Source organism: Eucyclogobius newberryi, unplaced genomic scaffold, assembly GCF_026437365.1.
Source record: "Eucyclogobius newberryi isolate DKJ021-1_F unplaced genomic scaffold, fEucNew1.0.hap1 SCAF_12, whole genome shotgun sequence".
Taxonomy (NCBI): domain Eukaryota; kingdom Metazoa; phylum Chordata; class Actinopteri; order Gobiiformes; family Gobiidae; genus Eucyclogobius; species Eucyclogobius newberryi.
In genome coordinates this window covers 6,762,417-6,780,500 of record NW_027315746.1, presented here as the reverse complement: position 1 = coordinate 6,780,500, position 18,084 = coordinate 6,762,417, and the positions used below count along the sequence as shown (strand labels likewise).

Genomic DNA, 18,084 nt, shown 5'->3' with positions numbered 1-18,084 from the left:
GAAAATGCCGTATTTTCCGGAGTATAAGTCGCACCAGCCAAAAAATAGAGAAGAAAAAAACATATATAAGTTGCACTGGAGTATGAAATGCAGTTGCAAGTGTGAAAATAACAAATAATATCACATATAAGTCGCTCTGGAGTATAAGTATAAGCATATAAGTATAAATATATGTATTAGTCGCACTCCGGCCAAAACTATGAAAAAAGTTGCGGCTTATAGTCCGGAAAATACGGTATGTGTTTTTTAAGCTTTTCAGTTCGTTTTGTTTGATTAACTTTCTTTAATTATTAACTGTTTGCTGTTGTTTCGTGAAGCGTCTTTTGAGTGTCCTGAATAAGACTTTATAAGCCAAATGTACAAATAAAATAAATTATTTTTGATGCTATAATCATTTATTTTGAATGTATTGCTTGGATTTCAATGTCGGGGCCAACAAACGGTTTTAGATACTAAATGTACAGCTCGGACATTTACAAGTGAATTGTTTAGGACCTATTCCACTATGTACGAATAATCAAAACAATGACGAAATGGTGCAAAAAGTCACATTCTTTTATGGAACACCATGAGCTAAAGTGCATCAACTCTCCATTCACAGACGCGAGCCGTAAAAGTGTGACTCTGTGTTGAAAGCTTGATGTCGTTTGGCTGTGACCTCACCTTTTCCTACTCTCAAACACTTCCTGGTCCGCTCAGGTGAGAGGGGCGGTGTCAGGTGTCATGGCCGACGGCTTTAAAGGGCAAAGTGCGAGCCCGACACTCAAACACACACAAACACACGCTGTGCTTCCTACTACAACTAGTACTACTACTACTACTGCTGCTAGTCACTACTACTGCTACTACTACACTTCACACTCTCTGTACTTACACTTCCTAATACAACTAGTACTACTACTACACTTCACACACTCTGTACCTCCTACTACAACTAGTCCTACTACTACTACTACTACTGCTAGTCACTACTACTGCTACTACTACACTTCACACTCTCTGTACTTACACTTCCTACTACAACTAGTACTACTACTACACTTCACACACTCTGTACCTCCTACTACAACTAGTGCTCCTACTACTACTACTACTACTACTACTACACTTCACACTCTGTACTTCTTACTACAGCTAATAATACTTCTATACTTCACACTCTCTGTACTTACACTTCCTACAACGACTAGTACAACTACTGCTAGTACTACCACTACTACTGCCACGACTACATTTCACACACTCAGTACTTCCTACTACAACTAGTACTACTACTACACTTCACACTCTCTGTACTTACACTTCCTACTACGACTAGTACTACTAATGCTATTACTACTACTATTACTACTACTACTACTACTACTACTACTACTACTACTACTACTACTACTACTACTACTGCTACTACTACTGTACTTTTGGGACTTGAAGGCCCTACTTTTGCCCCCACGCTCTGAACCCTGCAGTCATAACAACAGTCCGTCTATTTCATTTCCACGGTGGCAGAGTGGCTAGCCCTCACACCTCGCAGCGAGAAGGTTCCGGGTTTGACTCCGCATCACCAGAGCCTGTTTCAGTCCAGTTCAGGTGACGTAGGTACATTTTCATGTTTGGCATCAACACAGTAATTACAACATTATGACAAGCACATAATCAGACCGTAGCACATTCACGCCAACTCGAAAAGTCACATAATAATAACTACATCAATTTATAAATCCCTTAAGGACAAAGCTGTTTATAAAGCTATATATAAAAAAACCTGCGTCTCATAGGAGGAGGCTACATGTTTTAAGTTTAACTCTGTTGTTTTCATTGTGTTTGATTGCTTCTATTTCATTTATCCTATGGTTTTATTTTGTGTTGGACTAGTAAAGGATTATCTTACAATAACTACCATGTTGTTATTGATAGTTCTATTATCACTAAGGGCCGACCGGGAAGGACAGCTCATTCAAAGTGGATGTTTACATAAAGCAGCACGTACGTTTTATTACTTCCTATTCCAAGGTACTGGAGAGGAGAATCCGACCGATAGTCGAACCTCGGATTCAGGAGGATCAGAGTGGTTTTCGTCCCGGTCGTGGAACACTGGACCAGCTCTATACCCTCCATCGGGTGCTCGAGGGTTCATGGGAGTTTGCCCAACCAGTCCACATGTGCTTTGTGGATCTGGAGAAGGCTTTCGACCGTGTCCCTCGGGGTGTCCTTTGGGGGGTGCTCCGGGAGTACGGGGTCCGGGGCCCTTTGCTCAGGGCTGTCCGGTCCCTGTATGACCGGAGCAGGAGCTGTGTTTGCATTGCCGGCAGTAAGTCAGACTTGTTCCCAGTGCATGTTGGACTCCGCCAGGGCTGCCCTTTGTCACCGGTTCTGTTCATAATTTTTATGGACAGAATATCTAGGCGCAGTCAGGGGTCGGAGGGTGTCCGGTTTGGGGACCACAGGATCTCATCTCTGCTGTTTGCAGACGATGTTGTCCTGATGGCTCCATCAAACCCGGACCTGCAACATGCACTGGGACGGTTTGCAGCCGAGTGTGAAGCGGCTGGGATGAGAATCAGCACCTCCAAATCCGAGGCCATGGTTCTCGACCGGAAAACGGTGGCTTGCCCTCTCCAGGTGGGTGGGGTGTCCTTGCCCCAAGTGGAGGAGTTCAAGTATCTCGGGGTCTTGTTCACGAGTGAGGGAAGGATGGAGCGTGAGATCGACAGGCGGATCGGTGCAGCGGCTGCAGTGATGCAGTCGCTGCATCGGACCGTTGTGGTGAAGATGGAGCTGAGCCGAAAGGCAAAGCTCTCTATTTACCGGTCGGTCTACGTTCCTACCCTCACCTATGGTCATGAGCTTTGGGTAGTGACCGAAAGAACAAGATCGCGGATACAAGCGGTCGAAATGAGTTTCCTCCGCCGTGTGGCTGGGCGCTCTCTTAGAGATAAGGTGAGGAGCTCGGCCACACGGGGGGAGCTCGGAGTAGAGCCGCTGCTCCTCCACGTCGAGAGGAGTCAGCTGAGGTGGCTCGGGCATCTGTTCCGGATGCCTCCTGGGCGCCTCCCTCGGGAGGTGTTTCAGGCATGTCCCACCGGGAAGAGGCCCCGGGGAAGACCCAGGACACGCTGGAGAGACTATGTCTCTCGGCTGGCCTGGGAACGCCTCGGGATCCCCCCGGAGGAGTTAGAGGAAGTGTCTGGGGAGAAGGAAGTCTGGGAGTCCCTGCTCAGACTGCTGCCCCCGCGACCCGGCCCCGGATAAAGCGGCAGAAGATGGATGGATGGAGCACGTACGTTTTGAAGGAACAGTTAAATAATGTGAGGCCCGCATTCGGTCGACTAAAACACGCCCTAACCACGGATCGGTCGACTAAACGGCGGCAGAAAAAACGCTCCGGCGTCTCATTGATCTGACCGCGACTCTGAGCCAGACTACGCTCGAAAGGCGTACACGACCGCACAAGAGTTCACGTGAAAACACGGCGAAAACGACGTAACAAACTCACGATTCACTCCTAAACCTTCAGCCAACTCGCTCCATGAATTCATCGTTCTGTTGTTGCACTCGAATCGCGGTCGACTGAGACGCCATCGACCGATTAATCGATGAAACAACTGATAATTGAACTTAAATAAGATCGTAAATTGGTTCCTTGGATGAGAGGGGAACTTGGAGAGCGAGACACGGATTAGCGAAAGCTCACAGACGATAGTAAAAAGGTACAGTCTCGTCAAGAGCAAAGTACTTCTAAACGTGAAATGTGCTGCTAGCGATTACGAACAACCGCATCAACGTCGTAATATTGTGTTTTTAATGGAATCCGAACTAGGTAGAAACTGGATCTAATGAATAGTTAACAACAAAAATTACATATGCAAAACAAAAGTGTAACCAGGGTGTATTACAACGATTCCACAGTGTAATCCAACTCCAAGTACAACCCAAACATTGGTCAATCCTTGTGCCATGAGATCCAGAACCCAGAAACCAAACCGATTCTCATTGTATCAACCTGCGAAGTCCAACAGGGACCTGGCATTTGCATCTGCCGCTCCGACCGTCAAACAAGGAGCGCTTTCAAAATTATGCAAAGCGTTATCTACATTTCCACCACGTGACCCGGCGTTATCGAACGGGCCCATCTCACCCGGAAAGGAAACCAACAAATCCCAAGTTGTGTTTCTACTCGTACAAACCCGATTAATTCCCGTGTGAATCGTTTCAACAGTGCGAGGGTTAGTAAAAAACAAAAGCTTTAGATGAATCGAGTCTTACCTGTGAGTAGTCGAAGTCCGAAAGCGGTGCTATGCTTTTGATGTATTCGATTCTGAATTGGTCCTCTGGGTTGGCTAGCGGGACTGGGGGTATTAAAGTGCTCATCGCCGACACTATAGTCTGCGAGGGAAAAACAAAGGTTATTTTGTTAAATGTCTCAGTTGTCATATTTGAAAAAGCTACTGGGTCTCGATGTGTTGCTTGATGGCAGAAATATGGCAAAGAACCCACAAAAAGCATGATTTTTGCTCTGTTTTTAGTGCAGTAAACATGACAAAATGACTGTTTAGTGCCTTTTAAGTTATGTAATAAAGGTAATACCGTATTTTCCGGACTATAAGTCGCCTCTTTTTTCATAGTTTTGACTTATAGATATACTCGAGAGCGACTTATATGTGATATTATTTGTTATTTTCACACTTGCAACTGCATTTCATACTCCAGTGTAACTTATATATGTTTTTTTCTTCTCTATTATGCATTTTTTGTCTGGTGCGACTTATACTCCAGAAAATACGGTACTGTTCCATTGCCAAAAATCTGATTAATACGGTATTGAATTGACAATAAATTGGGATAAAAAAAGATTACATTTTTTACATAATCCACAAAACATATAATAAAAATGAACAATGGGGAAAAGGGTGGGACTAAAATAACGACATACTTTCCACCAACTCTTTCAAGTGTAATTACGTATGTGTCAAATGTATTAAAAATGAGTCAAGTCAAAAGTTCATCGCTTTAACTCTTCCAATTGTAATCAGCGATCTACCATAACTACGCTGAGGAACCGCCATCACATTTGGAGAGTAAACAGCGTCTCAACAAAGACTGCAAAGTGCAAATCGATGGCCGCGCCGCGATAATTCAATATTCAGCAGACTTACCACTATGGCATCCTTCACGTTTTTCCGGATATCTTGTATTTTCTGTTTCTTTTCTCTGCGTTGGGACAGAAAGGTGAAAGCATGAGGCAGGCGTAGATTACCCAGATGTCGTTATCAAGGCCGTTGCAGTCGGACGCGGGCGGGGGTTACGGCCAGGTGAGACTGCACGCTAATTGTCTTACGCACAATACAATACGAGAGCTAAGGAGAAAGGAACGAACGCGTTGTATGAACAGTTGAACGAGAAAATTATGATAAATTTGACCGTTTGTAATTGTAATCAACGGTGTCGGCGTGGCGAAGATTGACTAGCGAGACTGAAAACGAATATTTACGTCCCAAAAATGGAAAGTTCACAGTAGTATGAAGCCAGAGACGTATTGTAAAACGTTCAGATTTTGGTTTTGAATGCACGAAAAGTATTGAAAATCAGATACTTGGCGATGCTAAAACGAGATACTCAGTCGGACAAGTGTGGACACTGAACAACTTGGATAAACTGTACAAACTTTTACCTTTTCTGAATAGTTTTGGAATGATCTTGAGTTTTATCAGAACCACAATGGAAACTAAACCCATTTTGCGTTGAAAATTGCAGTCTATTCTCTATAAATGTACATATTTATTGTTTCACGTTATAATTCTGGTATCGGAATTGGTATCGAGACCTGAGCCGGTGGCGTTTGCATTTTGGACAAACGTACAAGCTACAGACGTTAATAAAAGTCAGAGAGATTCCTACAAACTACAAGAAATGGGTATAAAGTACGTTAAAACCCTCGGCCAATCCAACAGTTACGAAGTTGCGTGACAAAAAGCTATAACAATATCATTTTATGATATGAACACTAATGCTACGTGCTTCATTAGCTGCCGAGTTATAAATACATTGTCAGTGTTTCCCATTGATGCAGGTGACTGTGCATAGTCTAAAAATTACCTGGACTAGACACACCGACAGGACAAAATTAGACTCTGTTGCTCATTACATAGTCGTACACATTGAAAAGCGGCTACACTGGTCAAAAACGAAGCTTAAAAGGTTAAATTGAGGCATTTATAATCCAAAATTATTCCAAAAACTATCATTTGTGCTGCCATAGTCACGCAATCTGTGAGAAATACTGCATTTTTCTATTTTTACTGTGTGACATCTCACCCGGGTTATATCAAGTAACAACACTTTTTGTACTGAGGAACAGGCTCGATACTCAATACTGTTTTGATACCACAATCATTTTTAAAAACTATTTTTTTAGACAGTAGAATGTCATTTTCAGCACAAAATAACAATCCTTTTTTGTGTTTTCGTGTGGTTTTCTTATGCAGAGCGCCGATAAAACGCAAAATCATTCTGAAACTGAAACTCAGGAGATTTTCTCCTGTTTTATTAGATTTTTGGTAATGCTTTAGAGTAAGGTTCCTTAGGAAAACTATTTATTAGGTGTTATTATGCACTATTTACTTCTTTAAAAGCACGTATAAGGCCTTTACAAGCATTTATATAGTACTCAGTTATGGAAACTAGTTTAATAAGCAGCGTAACATGGTTTATATAGGTTTAATACAGACATGTGTGTTGTTAATGGGTTATTAACATTATAAAGGATGTTATGAGCCATTTACACATGGTAGAACATGCCTTACAACTGCATAAAATAAACAATACTTTATAAAGAGTTTACTAAGGAACCTCATTTTAAAGCGTTAGCAATTTTGGTCAGCATCTGGTTTCGCTACTAGACTTAGCATCGATTAGCACCTGATTTTCGAAACTCGACAACCCCCGGACCGAAGCGTTATGTAATCAGAACCGTTTCAAAGTGTAAAACGGAAAGTAATCCAGTTGTTTCTTCTAACCAAGCAAATAAAAGCGGAATAGAATTATTATTATTTTGGGGGGGGGCTGTTTAGCGACGGACACCAACACTACAACCAGTCACGCCTCCGCCCCGCTGCGCCTCTGCACTGGGCGGCTTTCCGTGCACTTTTAGGTTGTTCAAATGGAGCTACTGCTAATAATGATCAATCCCGGCGTGGGGGCCTTGCAGCAAAACAAAACAAAACAACACACACACACACACACACACACAATCATCGGTCAATACGGGGGCCCGGGGGTCGATGGTGCCCACCCTTTCACCCGCTCGCATCACACAGGAAACGTGCCATGGCTTTAGTGTATATATAAGAGTACATGTGCGGGGAGGAGGAGGGGACCGTGTGCAGAGGAGGAGGCTCCTGGCCCCGCTGCTGCTGCTGCTCCTGGGCCCCGGCTAGCTGCTGCTGCTGCTGCTGCAGTGGGAGCAACGCACCGAGCGCTAGCGCCGGCCGTGTTGTTAGCAAAAAGCGGCTAGTCCGTGCGGATGTACGCGCGGCGCAAACGCGAATAACACGCGCAAAAAACAACAACTCACTCCGCGTTGAAGCCGTTGACGTGTAGGATTTTCATCTGCTTCACGATGGTGCTCTTTCCGGACTCTCCCGCGCCTTGAAACGGAGAAAACACACACACAACACACGGGAAAAAACGTTAAAAGCGTTTGCACACATTTTTTATTTTTTTTTGTAATAGAAACGCACATCCTTAAAAGAAGCACAAATACGATACTAATAATAATAATAAAATAAAAAAATAAAAACAACCGAGTGGAGGCTCCGGCGCTTTCACGTCAACACATCCACCCCCATGACATATCACCGCTAGCGCTGTCAGAACGCGGCTACGTGTTCCTCCGCCGCGGCCCCGTGAGCGGCGCGAGCGCGAACGAGAGCCCCGGTCTTACCGAGCAGCAGCAGCCGGTGCGTCGCCTTGTACGCCTGTCGCTCCTTTTGCAGCTGCTTCTCGATCTTCTTGTTCGCCTCGCGCTGTGCCTTTTCGTCGATGCGTTGGTCCTCTGTCTTGCTGTTGCCCAAACAACCCATCTTCCGTCGCCCTAACCCTTCCTCGCGGGGGGAAGAACGTCAACCGCGAGCGCAACGACAGCGTAGTAATAATAATAATAAAGAATAATTATTAAAAATTAAAAAATAATAACGGTTAAGATCCCGGAACGACGGCGATGTTGAGAAATAGCACACACGCCAAAAAAAAAAATTACAAAAAAAAAAAAAAAAACAGATCTTCGTCGGAGGTGGCTGTGCCGGGGAGAGGGTGCGGGGGGGGGAGGACCGGGACGGGGGACGGGGTGGTGGGGGGCCGGGGGGACGGGGGGGGAGGTGAGGAGAGGGGATGAAGGTTCCCCCCGTTACGATTCCGTTTTAGCCGCAGCCGACCGTCATCCGAGCGCGGTCTCCTTTGCGCACCAGCCACGGCGAGAGACGAAGACGAAGAAGAAAGAAAGAAAGAAAGAAAGAAAGAGGAGAAAAAAAAAAAAAAGAGAGAGCCCAAAAAACAAAACACCGACCCAGAAACGTCCAGATTTGGCGAAAAAACGCGAAGCCCGAGACCGCGGGGAGGAGGGGGGGGGGGGGGCGGCCCACGGCTCGGGGGGGGGGGCGTGGGGTGGGGGGGTGGGAGAGAAAAAAGGGGGCTTCGCGGGGGGAATCCAAAAAAAAACGACGACCGTTCTCCGTGTCCGCGGTCTCTCTCCGGCCCCGCTGCTGCTGCTCGCGCCGTGTTCCGCTCTCTCCGGCTCCGGTGTGTTTTTCCTGCCGCGGACGTCGCTCGCGCACTATTGCTCCGGTCGGTTTAACTCAGCACTGCCTCTCTCTGGCGCACCAGGAAGTAACCGGAGAGAGGCCGGCGGCGCTGGAAAACAAGCCTGCGTTAAAAAGCCCCGGCGTTTAAAGGGGAAGGAAGGGAGCTCTCTCCGGCGCGCGCGCGTGCGGGGGGGGGGCGGACGCGCGCGTTTTGCTTTATTTGTATGGTTATGATTTTATTGCAACAAGGTTATAACGCAAGTGCTGGGCAGAGGTCGAGTCGTGTGGCGTGGGGGAAAGTAGTGCTCGAAATGAAGCTTTGAAACTGTAATAGTGAAGCAGAAGTACAAGGTGGTGGCGTGCGAGTATTCGGAGTAACTGTCAGGAAGTAACGTGTTCTTATGATGATCAGAATTTGAAGGAACAGTAACAAGAAGTACACAAATTTGCAGCGTTGTCCCAGAATCACTGTATTACTGAAGTAGAAGTACAACGAAGTGATGTGTAGTGTAAAAGTAGTGCTTGAAATAAGAGTATGTAGCAGCTTTAAAATGATAATAGTGAAGTAGAAGTACAACGTAGTGGTGTACGAGTCGGTTGAGTATTTGGAGTAACTGTCAGGAAGGAATGTGTGATAGTAATTTATCATCATTTGAAGGAACAGTAACAAAAAGTACACAAATCTGCAGCGTTCTGGTTGTCCCAGAACCACTGTATTACTGAAGTAGAAGTACAACGAAGTATGTGTAGTGTAGATACGTATTTGAAGTACTGTAAGGAAGTAACGTCTGATTGTAATTTGAAAGAACATCAACAAAAAGTACTCAAATCTGCAGCATTCTTGTTGTCCCAGAACTACTGTATTACTGAAGTAGAAGTACAACGTAGTGATGTGTAGTATTGATGTGTAGTGTAAATAAGTATTTGGAGTAACGGTCAGGAAGTAACGTGAAGGAACAGTGACAAAAAGTACACAAATCTGCAGCGTTCGTGTTGAAATTAAACCATCGGTCGACTAATCAACTGATTCATCGACTAAACAACTAAAGGATTACGGCCTTAAATAGTAAAGTAAATGTAAATATAGCCGCAAGCGGCAATGATCGGCCCTCGCCACGCCGCCACGCCGCAAGAGGAGGGGGCGCTAACGCGCCCCAATTGTCATTTTATTACGCCTACTGCTGAATCTGTGACGCTGTCACATCTTCTCCCCTTTGTTTTACCATCAAAAAGCAATTTTATTTTGAATTCTTGGCAAAATGTGCGGCTTTGCCGCACAGACACCGTGACTCTTTGAATAAAAATGTGGATAACTTTTGATGGTCCACCCCTGAAGATGAGTCTCACCAAATTTCAGGTTAATATGTCTAACGCCCTAAGAGGAGTTTGTGAAAGTCTAAAGTGTAAACATGTTCTGGCGATTTCCCCATTGGAATAACATGAAAGGTTTCGGTCATCGTTACGGCAAAGCCATAACAATTATGACATGGGTCTCATTGACTTTTTTGATGGGTATGCCAAAATTGAGTTGTGTGTCAAATTTCATATAATTTCGCAAAACTAAATATTTAACCTCCATATAAAATCTGTAGGGGGCGCTGTGGCTCCAAATTAATTTATTTCACTTCAAGTAGGTTTAGGGCAAAGAGTTTAACAACTGATTCTAATTTGACACAATTCGGACTTTATCTGCGCAAACGGCAGAAATGTTAAATTTGGGAGATTTCTGAAATTCTTGCTACAGTTTGCGGCTTCGCCGCACAGAGACCGTGACAGTCATGTTTAGCCATTTTTGAAGCAATATGGCCGACATTTGGTTGGGCGGACGGCGTTGCCGTAATAATATTTTTTACTTCTCTTGTCACCATCTACCTCTGCGCCAAATTTCATGATTCTACGATCAGATTTTTTTTGGGTCATTTCCCATCTCTCAATGCATTTTTGGTACATTTGGGGGCGCTGACGCGCCAATTTTTTATTTTAGAAAAGGGAAATAGCCAGAATGTAGAGAGGCACGATTTTTAGAGGTGTGCAAATTTTTGTGACTTTTCGTCAATGTTCACTGGGTGAAAAATAGGGGGGTTGGTCCCGAGAAGAAAGAAAGAAGAAAGAAGAATTAAAGCCGCAAGCGGCATCCAACGGCCCTCGCGGGCCGCCGGCCTTCCGACTCTGCGCTTTCGACTTGATAAAGATGGCGCCCTTATTGTGTGTTGACTAAAAAAAGAACATGACAGACGGCGACACATTGGACATGGCCAATCCAGTACAAAATCAACACAAGTGTCAGTCAAATGTGCTGCTCCGCCGCACAGAGACCGTGACACTTGGAATAAAAATATGGATAACTTTTGATGCCGCGCTTGTGTAGATGATATTTCCAAAAGTAAAGCTTGATCGAGCTATTGCCCACGGAGGAGTTTGTTAAAGTGTGAAGCGTAAATGTGAACATTTCATAGATTTAGCGTTTTTCCCATTTGTGACATATATTTGCAGCTCCACGGCACAGAGACCGTAGCACTTAAAATCAAAATATGGATAACTTTTGATGCCCCGTTTGTGTAGATGATTTTCGCCAAATATGAACTTGATCGAGCTATCGCCCTAGGAGGAGTTTGTTAAAGTGTGAAGCGTAAAAATGTGGTCATTTTAGAGATTTCGCTGTTTTCCCATTTCTGACATATATTTGCGGGTCCGCCACACAGAGACCGTAGCACTTACAATCAAAATATGGATAACTTTTGATGCCCCGCTTGTGTAGATGATTTTCCCCAAATATGAGTTTGATCGGACAATCGCCCTAGGAGGAGTTTGTTAAAGTGTCAAGTGTAAAAATGTGGTCATTTTAGAGATTTTGCGGTTTCCCCATAGGGATAACATGGGATGTTTCTGTCTTCGCTACGGCTACGCTTTACCAAATATGACTTTGGCTCCCATACTTTTATTTTGGGGATGGCAAATGAGAATTGTGTGCAAAATGCCATGTCATTTGGAAAAACTCTTGTTTATAGGCCACTCTGAAGGCCAAATAGTCCAAATTCTGCGAAAAGTTTGCGGCTCAGCTGCACAGAGACCGTAAATGTTATCCATAAAATTTGAATAACTTTTGATGCCCCACTTGTCTAGAGGAGGTACACCGATTTTGAGATCGGTGGGCCAAACGCACTAGGAGGAGTTGGTTAAAGTGTGAAGCGTAAATGTGAACATTTCAAGGATTTGGCGTTTTTCCCATTTGTGACAGTATATTTGCAGCTCCACGGCACAGAGACCGTACCACTTGAAATCAAAATATGGATAACTTTTGATGCCCCGTTTGTGTAGATGATTTTCCCCAAATATGAGCTTGATCGGGCAATCGCCCTGGGAGGAGTTCGTTAAAGTGTGAAGCGTAAAAATGTGGTCATTTTAGAGATTTCGCTGTTTTCCCATTTCTGACATATATTTGCGGGTCCGCCACACAGAGACCGTAGCACTTAGAATCAAAATATGGATACGTTTTGATGCCCCACTTGTGTAGAAGATATTCTCCAAATATGAACTTGATCGGGCAATTGCCCTAGGAGGAGTTTGTTAAAGTGTGAAGCGTAAAAATGTGGTGATTTGAGCGATTCTACGATTTTCCCATAAGGATAACATGGGATGTTTCTGTCATCGCTACGGTTACGCCGTACAAAATATGACTTTGGCTCTCATACTTTTATGATCAGGATGGCAAATTAGAATTTTGTTCAAAATATCATGTCATTTGGAAAAACTCTATTGCTTATAGGCCACTCTGAAGGCCAAATAGTCAGAATTCTGGGAAACGTTTGCGGCTCCGTCGCACAGAGACCGTAAAAGCTATCCTTAAAATGTGGATAACTTTAGATGCCCCACTTGTCTAGAGGACGTACACCGATTTTGAGGTTGGTGGGCAAAACGCACTAGAAGGAGTTCGTTAAAGTGTGAAACATAAAAATGTGGTAATTTGAGAGATTTTGTGGTTTTCCCATAGGGATAACATGGGATGTTTCTGTCATCGCTACGACTACGCCGTAAAAATTAAGGCATTTGTGTGATTGGCTTTTGTGATCGGGACGGCAAAATAGAATTTTGGGTAAAGTTTAGACAATTTTGGTAAAACTAATTTTTGACCTTCAATGTTAAATTAAAGGTCACTCTGTAGGGGGCGCTATCGCGCCCATTTCAATTTTGTCATCATAAACTGGTCCAAACTAGAAAGTTGAACAACTGATTCAAATTTGGTCCTAATCGGACTTGTTTTGATCAAATGGGAACAATTTTTAGATCTGCAATATCCCAAAATAAGTTGTCCAACTTTGCGGCTGCGTCGCACATAGACCGTAAAAGGTATCTCAAAAAATTGGATAACTTTAGATGCCCCACTTGTCCAGAGGACGTCCGCCGATTTTGAAGTCGGTGGGCAAAACGCCCTAATAATAATAATAATAATAACTTTTATTTATATAGCGCTTTTCAGTGACCCAAAGACGCTGAACATAATAAAAAAGGGGGGGGTATTTACAGACAGGGGGGACAACACGTACAGAACACATTAATATACAGATAAAATGAACAAGACAGAAGAAGTAGAGAGAAAAAGATGGGGATGTAACAGGGGGTAGAAGTGTAGGCAATGGGGTAGAGGAGGCTAGGGGTAGGGGAGGTCATAGGCTTGGGTGAAGAGGTATGTTTTTAGGCGGGATTTGAATGTTGTGAGTGAGGGAGAGTGGCGGACAGGTTGGGGGAGGGAGTTCCAGAGTCGGGGTGCTGTTCGGGAGAATGCTCTGTCGCCAAAAGTTTTGAGTCGGGATGTTGGTGCAGTCAGGGTGAGAGAGGAGGAGGATCGGAGAGCTCCTAGGAGGAGTTCGTCAAAGTTTGACGTGAACAAAATGGCTAACACAGCGTGTTTTCATTTTCAAAGGAAGATGGCGGCCATAGGGTAAGTCTGGGGGCGTGGCCACAATAATATTTGTTTTTTGTCCTCACAAGAGGAATGCGTGTTCCGAATTTCGTAGCTTTACGACAAAGTTGACCTCGGGGCGTCTCCCATAGGCGCAATGTATTTTGACTTTTGTCGGTGGCGCTGTCGCGCCATTTTTTTAGGAAAAAAAAAATGGCCCAGAAAAAACAAAATTTTTCGCCGATTCTGAATTTTGGGCAAAGTTTGGTGAGTTTTTGAGCATGTTCAGGGGGTCAAATTAGAGTTAAAAGCGATGAAGAACAAGAAAAATAATAATAAATATAGCCGCAAGCGGCAATGATCGGCCCTCGCCACGCCGCCGCCACACCGCCGCCACGCCGCAAGAGGAGGGGGCGCTAACGCGCCCCAATTGTCCTTTTATTACGCCTACTGCTGAATCTGTGACGCTGTCACATCTTCTCCCCTTTGTTTTACCATCAAAAAGCAATTTTATTTTGAATTCTTGGCAAAATGTGCGGCTTTGCCGCACAGACACCGTGACTCTTTGAATAAAAATGTGGATAACTTTTGATGGTCCACCCCTGAAGATGAGTCTCACCAAATTTCAGGTTAATATGTCTAACGCCCTAAGAGGAGTTTGTGAAAGTCTAAAGTGTAAACATGTTCTGGCGATTTCCCCATTGGAATAACATGGAAGGTTTCGGTCATCGTTACGGCAAAGCCATAACAATTATGACATGGGTCTCATTGACTTTTTTGATGGGTATGCCAAAATTGAGTTGTGTGTCAAATTTCATATAATTTCGCAAAACTAAATATTTAACCTCCATATAAAATCTGTAGGGGGCGCTGTGGCTCCAAATTAATTTATTTCACTTCAAGTAGGTTTAGGGCAAAGAGTTTAACAACTGATTCTAATTTGACGCAATTCGGACTTTATCTGCGCAAACGGCAGAAATGTGAAATTAGATTTCTGAAATTCTTGCTACAGTTTGCGGCTTTGCCGCACAGAGACCGTGACAGGTATCAATGTAATTTGGATAAATTTTGATGTCCCACTCCTCAGTAGCATTTTCACCAAATTTCAGCTTTTTAGGGCCAACGCCCTGGGAGGAGTTCGTAAAAGTACGACGTTTGGAAAAACTCCGAAGTCATGTTTAGCCATTTTTGAAGCAATATGGCCGACATTTGGTTGGGCGGACGGCGTTGCCGTAATAATATGTTTTACTTCTCTTGTCACCATCTACCTCTGCGCCAAATTTCATGATTCTACGATCAGATTTTTTTTGGGTCATTTCCCATCTCTCAATGCATTTTTGGTACATTTGGGGGCGCTGACGCGCCAATTTTTTTTATTTTAGAAAAGGGAAATAGCCAGAATGTAGAGAGGCACGAGTTTTAGAGGTGTGCAAATTTTTGTGACTTTTCGTCAATGTTCACTGGGTGAAAAATAGGGGGGTTGGTCCCGAGAAGAAGAAGAAGAAGAAGAAGAAAGAATAATATTCCGATGCGAAAACAATGTTTCCCATTTTCCAAATATCATAAACTATACATTTTCGGAAAGCGCTCGCGCTTTCCTACCTCATGGTGTGGGTCCCTGGTCACTGACGGGTAGTTTCGTTAATTTTGAGTGGGCTCCGCCCACTTTGTGTTTTTGGCCCTCTATACAGTAATAATGTTCAATTTTTGCATTACATGCTTATATGCACGGAACATGCAAGAGATGGGGAACGTATTCGTGAGCTACTTAGGGCAAATGAGTGCTTTATATGTATATACATATTTATCAATGTAAAGTGCTCGTTTAGTGCGCACTTTTGCACGGGCTTCGCCCGTTTACAACGGTAATGTTCCATTTTCCTACTACTAATTAGTATGCACGGGGCGTGCGTGAGTGAAGGAGTGCGTTAGTGAGTGTTTGGAAGTGGGCGAGCGCTTCGATTTCGTGCGCACTATGTGCGCACTTTCGCAGCCGTGCTTCGCACGGCCTTACGAGATTAATGGGCCTCTCGCCAGCTTGTGGCGCTCGGGCCTAATTAGTAAATTGAAAGATTCTCTATGGTTGTGTTTCCCAACCAGGGGTCCACAGACCTGAGAGAAGACTGCTAGAACCACCGTAATAGTGAAGTAGAAGTACAATGTAGTGATGTGTGGTGTAGATAAGTATTTGGGGAAACAAAGAGCAACTGTCAGGAAGTAACATCTGATTATAATTTATCATCATTTGAAGGTAAAAGTAAAAGTACTCAAATCTTCAGCGTTTTGTTTTCAGCATTTAAATTTAAAATCAAAATTAAACCATTGGTCGACTAATCAACTGATTAATTGACTAAACAACAAATGATTATGGCCTTAAATAGTAAAGTAATTTAATTAAGATTCTCTATGGCAGTGTTTCCCAACCAGGGGTCCACGGACCTGAGAGAAAACTGCCAGAATCACAGTATTACTGAAGTAGAAGTACAATGTAGTGATGTGTGGTGTAGATAAGTATTTGGGGAAACAAAGAGCAACTGTCAGGAAGTAACATCTGGTTATAATTCATCATCATTTGAAGGTAAAAGTAACAGAAAGTACTAGAAGTTGCCTTTGTTATTTCTGAAAGAGAGGTCCAAATCATTCAATCATGTCCAGACATTAGTATAAATGTGTATTCAAGTATTATTACATATAATATTTGGATCTCCACAAACCAGGTCCAAACAGGTTCTATAACGTTCTATAAACGATCACACAACGTGCCTCTGTGAGAACAGGTGGATTAGGATATTATGCAAAAATATTGACTATTATTATTGTTATAACATGGGAACTTTTTGTTTGAAGCTTATTTTATAGTCTAAATGTGTGAGGATTTATTTGTGTGTGTGTAAATATACTGTAATTATAGGCTAATACATAATAAACATTAAAGTGACGTATGACAGGTTTTTATGATTTTCTCATTTTGACTTTAATTGGTGTATTTATACCTGTTGTACATATAAATGATAGTTTTACAACAGGTATTTGTGGAGAAAAGTTGAAAAATCTGTTTTAAAAAATGACAGGAAGTGACATCACAACAGGGCAACTCGTTTATGCAGAATTTACACTAAAGAAACAAAATTGTTGTCCCTCTAAACATTAATTCAACATTATTTTGCTTGTGAAATAGATAAATAAATAGTGACATTAGATGAGTTTTGGCCCAGTGTTTGCTGGGTAATTTCCTAGTGTGATGCCATCAGTTACAAACAGGAAGTAAAATGATAAACTTAACAAAAAACACTTTTCTGGGACTAAATGTGTATAATTTTTAGCAGAATGTAAAAATATATTTATCTTAATTTTAGTTCCAAACTGTCAATACACTTCAAACATTATTAGAGCTAAAAAGTACTACATGTATGAAAACCTAAAGTACATTCACGTTTAGTCCGTATATTGCAAATGTAAACTTAAAAATCACCAATAACATCTTATAATCTGTGTCTAAATACTGAATTCTCAACTATTTTAGGGCTGAAACAAGTTCATCAATTAATCACTAAATCCATTGAATTCTTCTTCCTCTGTGTCACTTCTAAACAACTCCACAAACTCCAGAGGAAGAGGAAGTGCAGATTCTTCTTCTGCGTCGCTCAGAGCCTAGAGCGCCCTCTTGTGGTTGTCAGTGTGAAATTAAGATAAGATAAGATATTCCTTTATTGTCCCACATGGGGAAATTTCATTGGTGCAACGCAGGTAGATACAGAGGTAGATACAGAAGAACAGATCACTTATAGGAAGTCTGAAAAACACTTTCAGTAGAAGATCTCCTATAAATAAATAAAAACTCCCATAGACAAATAAATAAATAAATAAATACATAAATACCATTGCATGTGATCCCGACAGTAATTGCACATGAATATGTGTCACGACAGCACATAGACTGCACATGAATTTCACAGTAATTGCACATATGACAGAATTGCACATGGTTAGGTCAGTATTGCGAGTGTTCAGTACTATCACATATAAGTCGCACCCTGACCAAAACTATGAAAAAAGGAGCGACTTATAGTCTGGAAAATACGGTAATATAGTTTGAAATATATGAATTCCTATTAAATGTGACGTCGCATCAAAATTGGGGGGAAAACAGGACAAAAGCCACAGTTTGATCTGGTTCATTTTCTAGGGTTCGTGAGAAGTTATAACGGTAAATAAGTCGTTATAAACAGGGACGTCAAGATGATTATTCAGGTCACATTATAATCGTAGGAAGTGAAAAATAATAATCGTGACCATTTTTAGAAGCAAATTTAAGTGTTTTTGTTCAATAATTGACTTAAATGTAAATAACTGTCTGTTTTTGTCACATTTAGTTTTATTTATGTC

At 42.7% G+C, this 18,084-nt stretch overlaps 1 protein-coding gene across 2 annotated transcripts in view; it reads right to left on the bottom strand.

Moving 5' to 3' along the window:
- The window catches only part of gnal2 (guanine nucleotide binding protein (G protein), alpha activating activity polypeptide, olfactory type 2), a 94,223-nt gene that overhangs the window by 54,264 nt on the left and 21,875 nt on the right, over positions 1 to 18,084 (bottom strand). The window contains exons 1-4 of one of the 2 annotated variants that reach the window (XM_072440679.1): positions 7,943 to 8,178; positions 7,574 to 7,646; positions 5,157 to 5,211; positions 4,267 to 4,386 (exon numbers count right to left, since the gene is read on the bottom strand). In XM_072440679.1, coding sequence (XP_072296780.1) covers positions 4,267 to 4,386; positions 5,157 to 5,211; positions 7,574 to 7,646; positions 7,943 to 8,081 — 387 coding nt within the window. In that variant the 5' untranslated portion in view covers positions 8,082 to 8,178. Of the gene's footprint in view, positions 1 to 4,266; positions 4,387 to 5,156; positions 5,212 to 7,573; positions 7,647 to 7,942; positions 8,179 to 18,084 lie in introns of those variants that run through there. The other variant, XM_072440678.1, reaches the window with a different exon arrangement.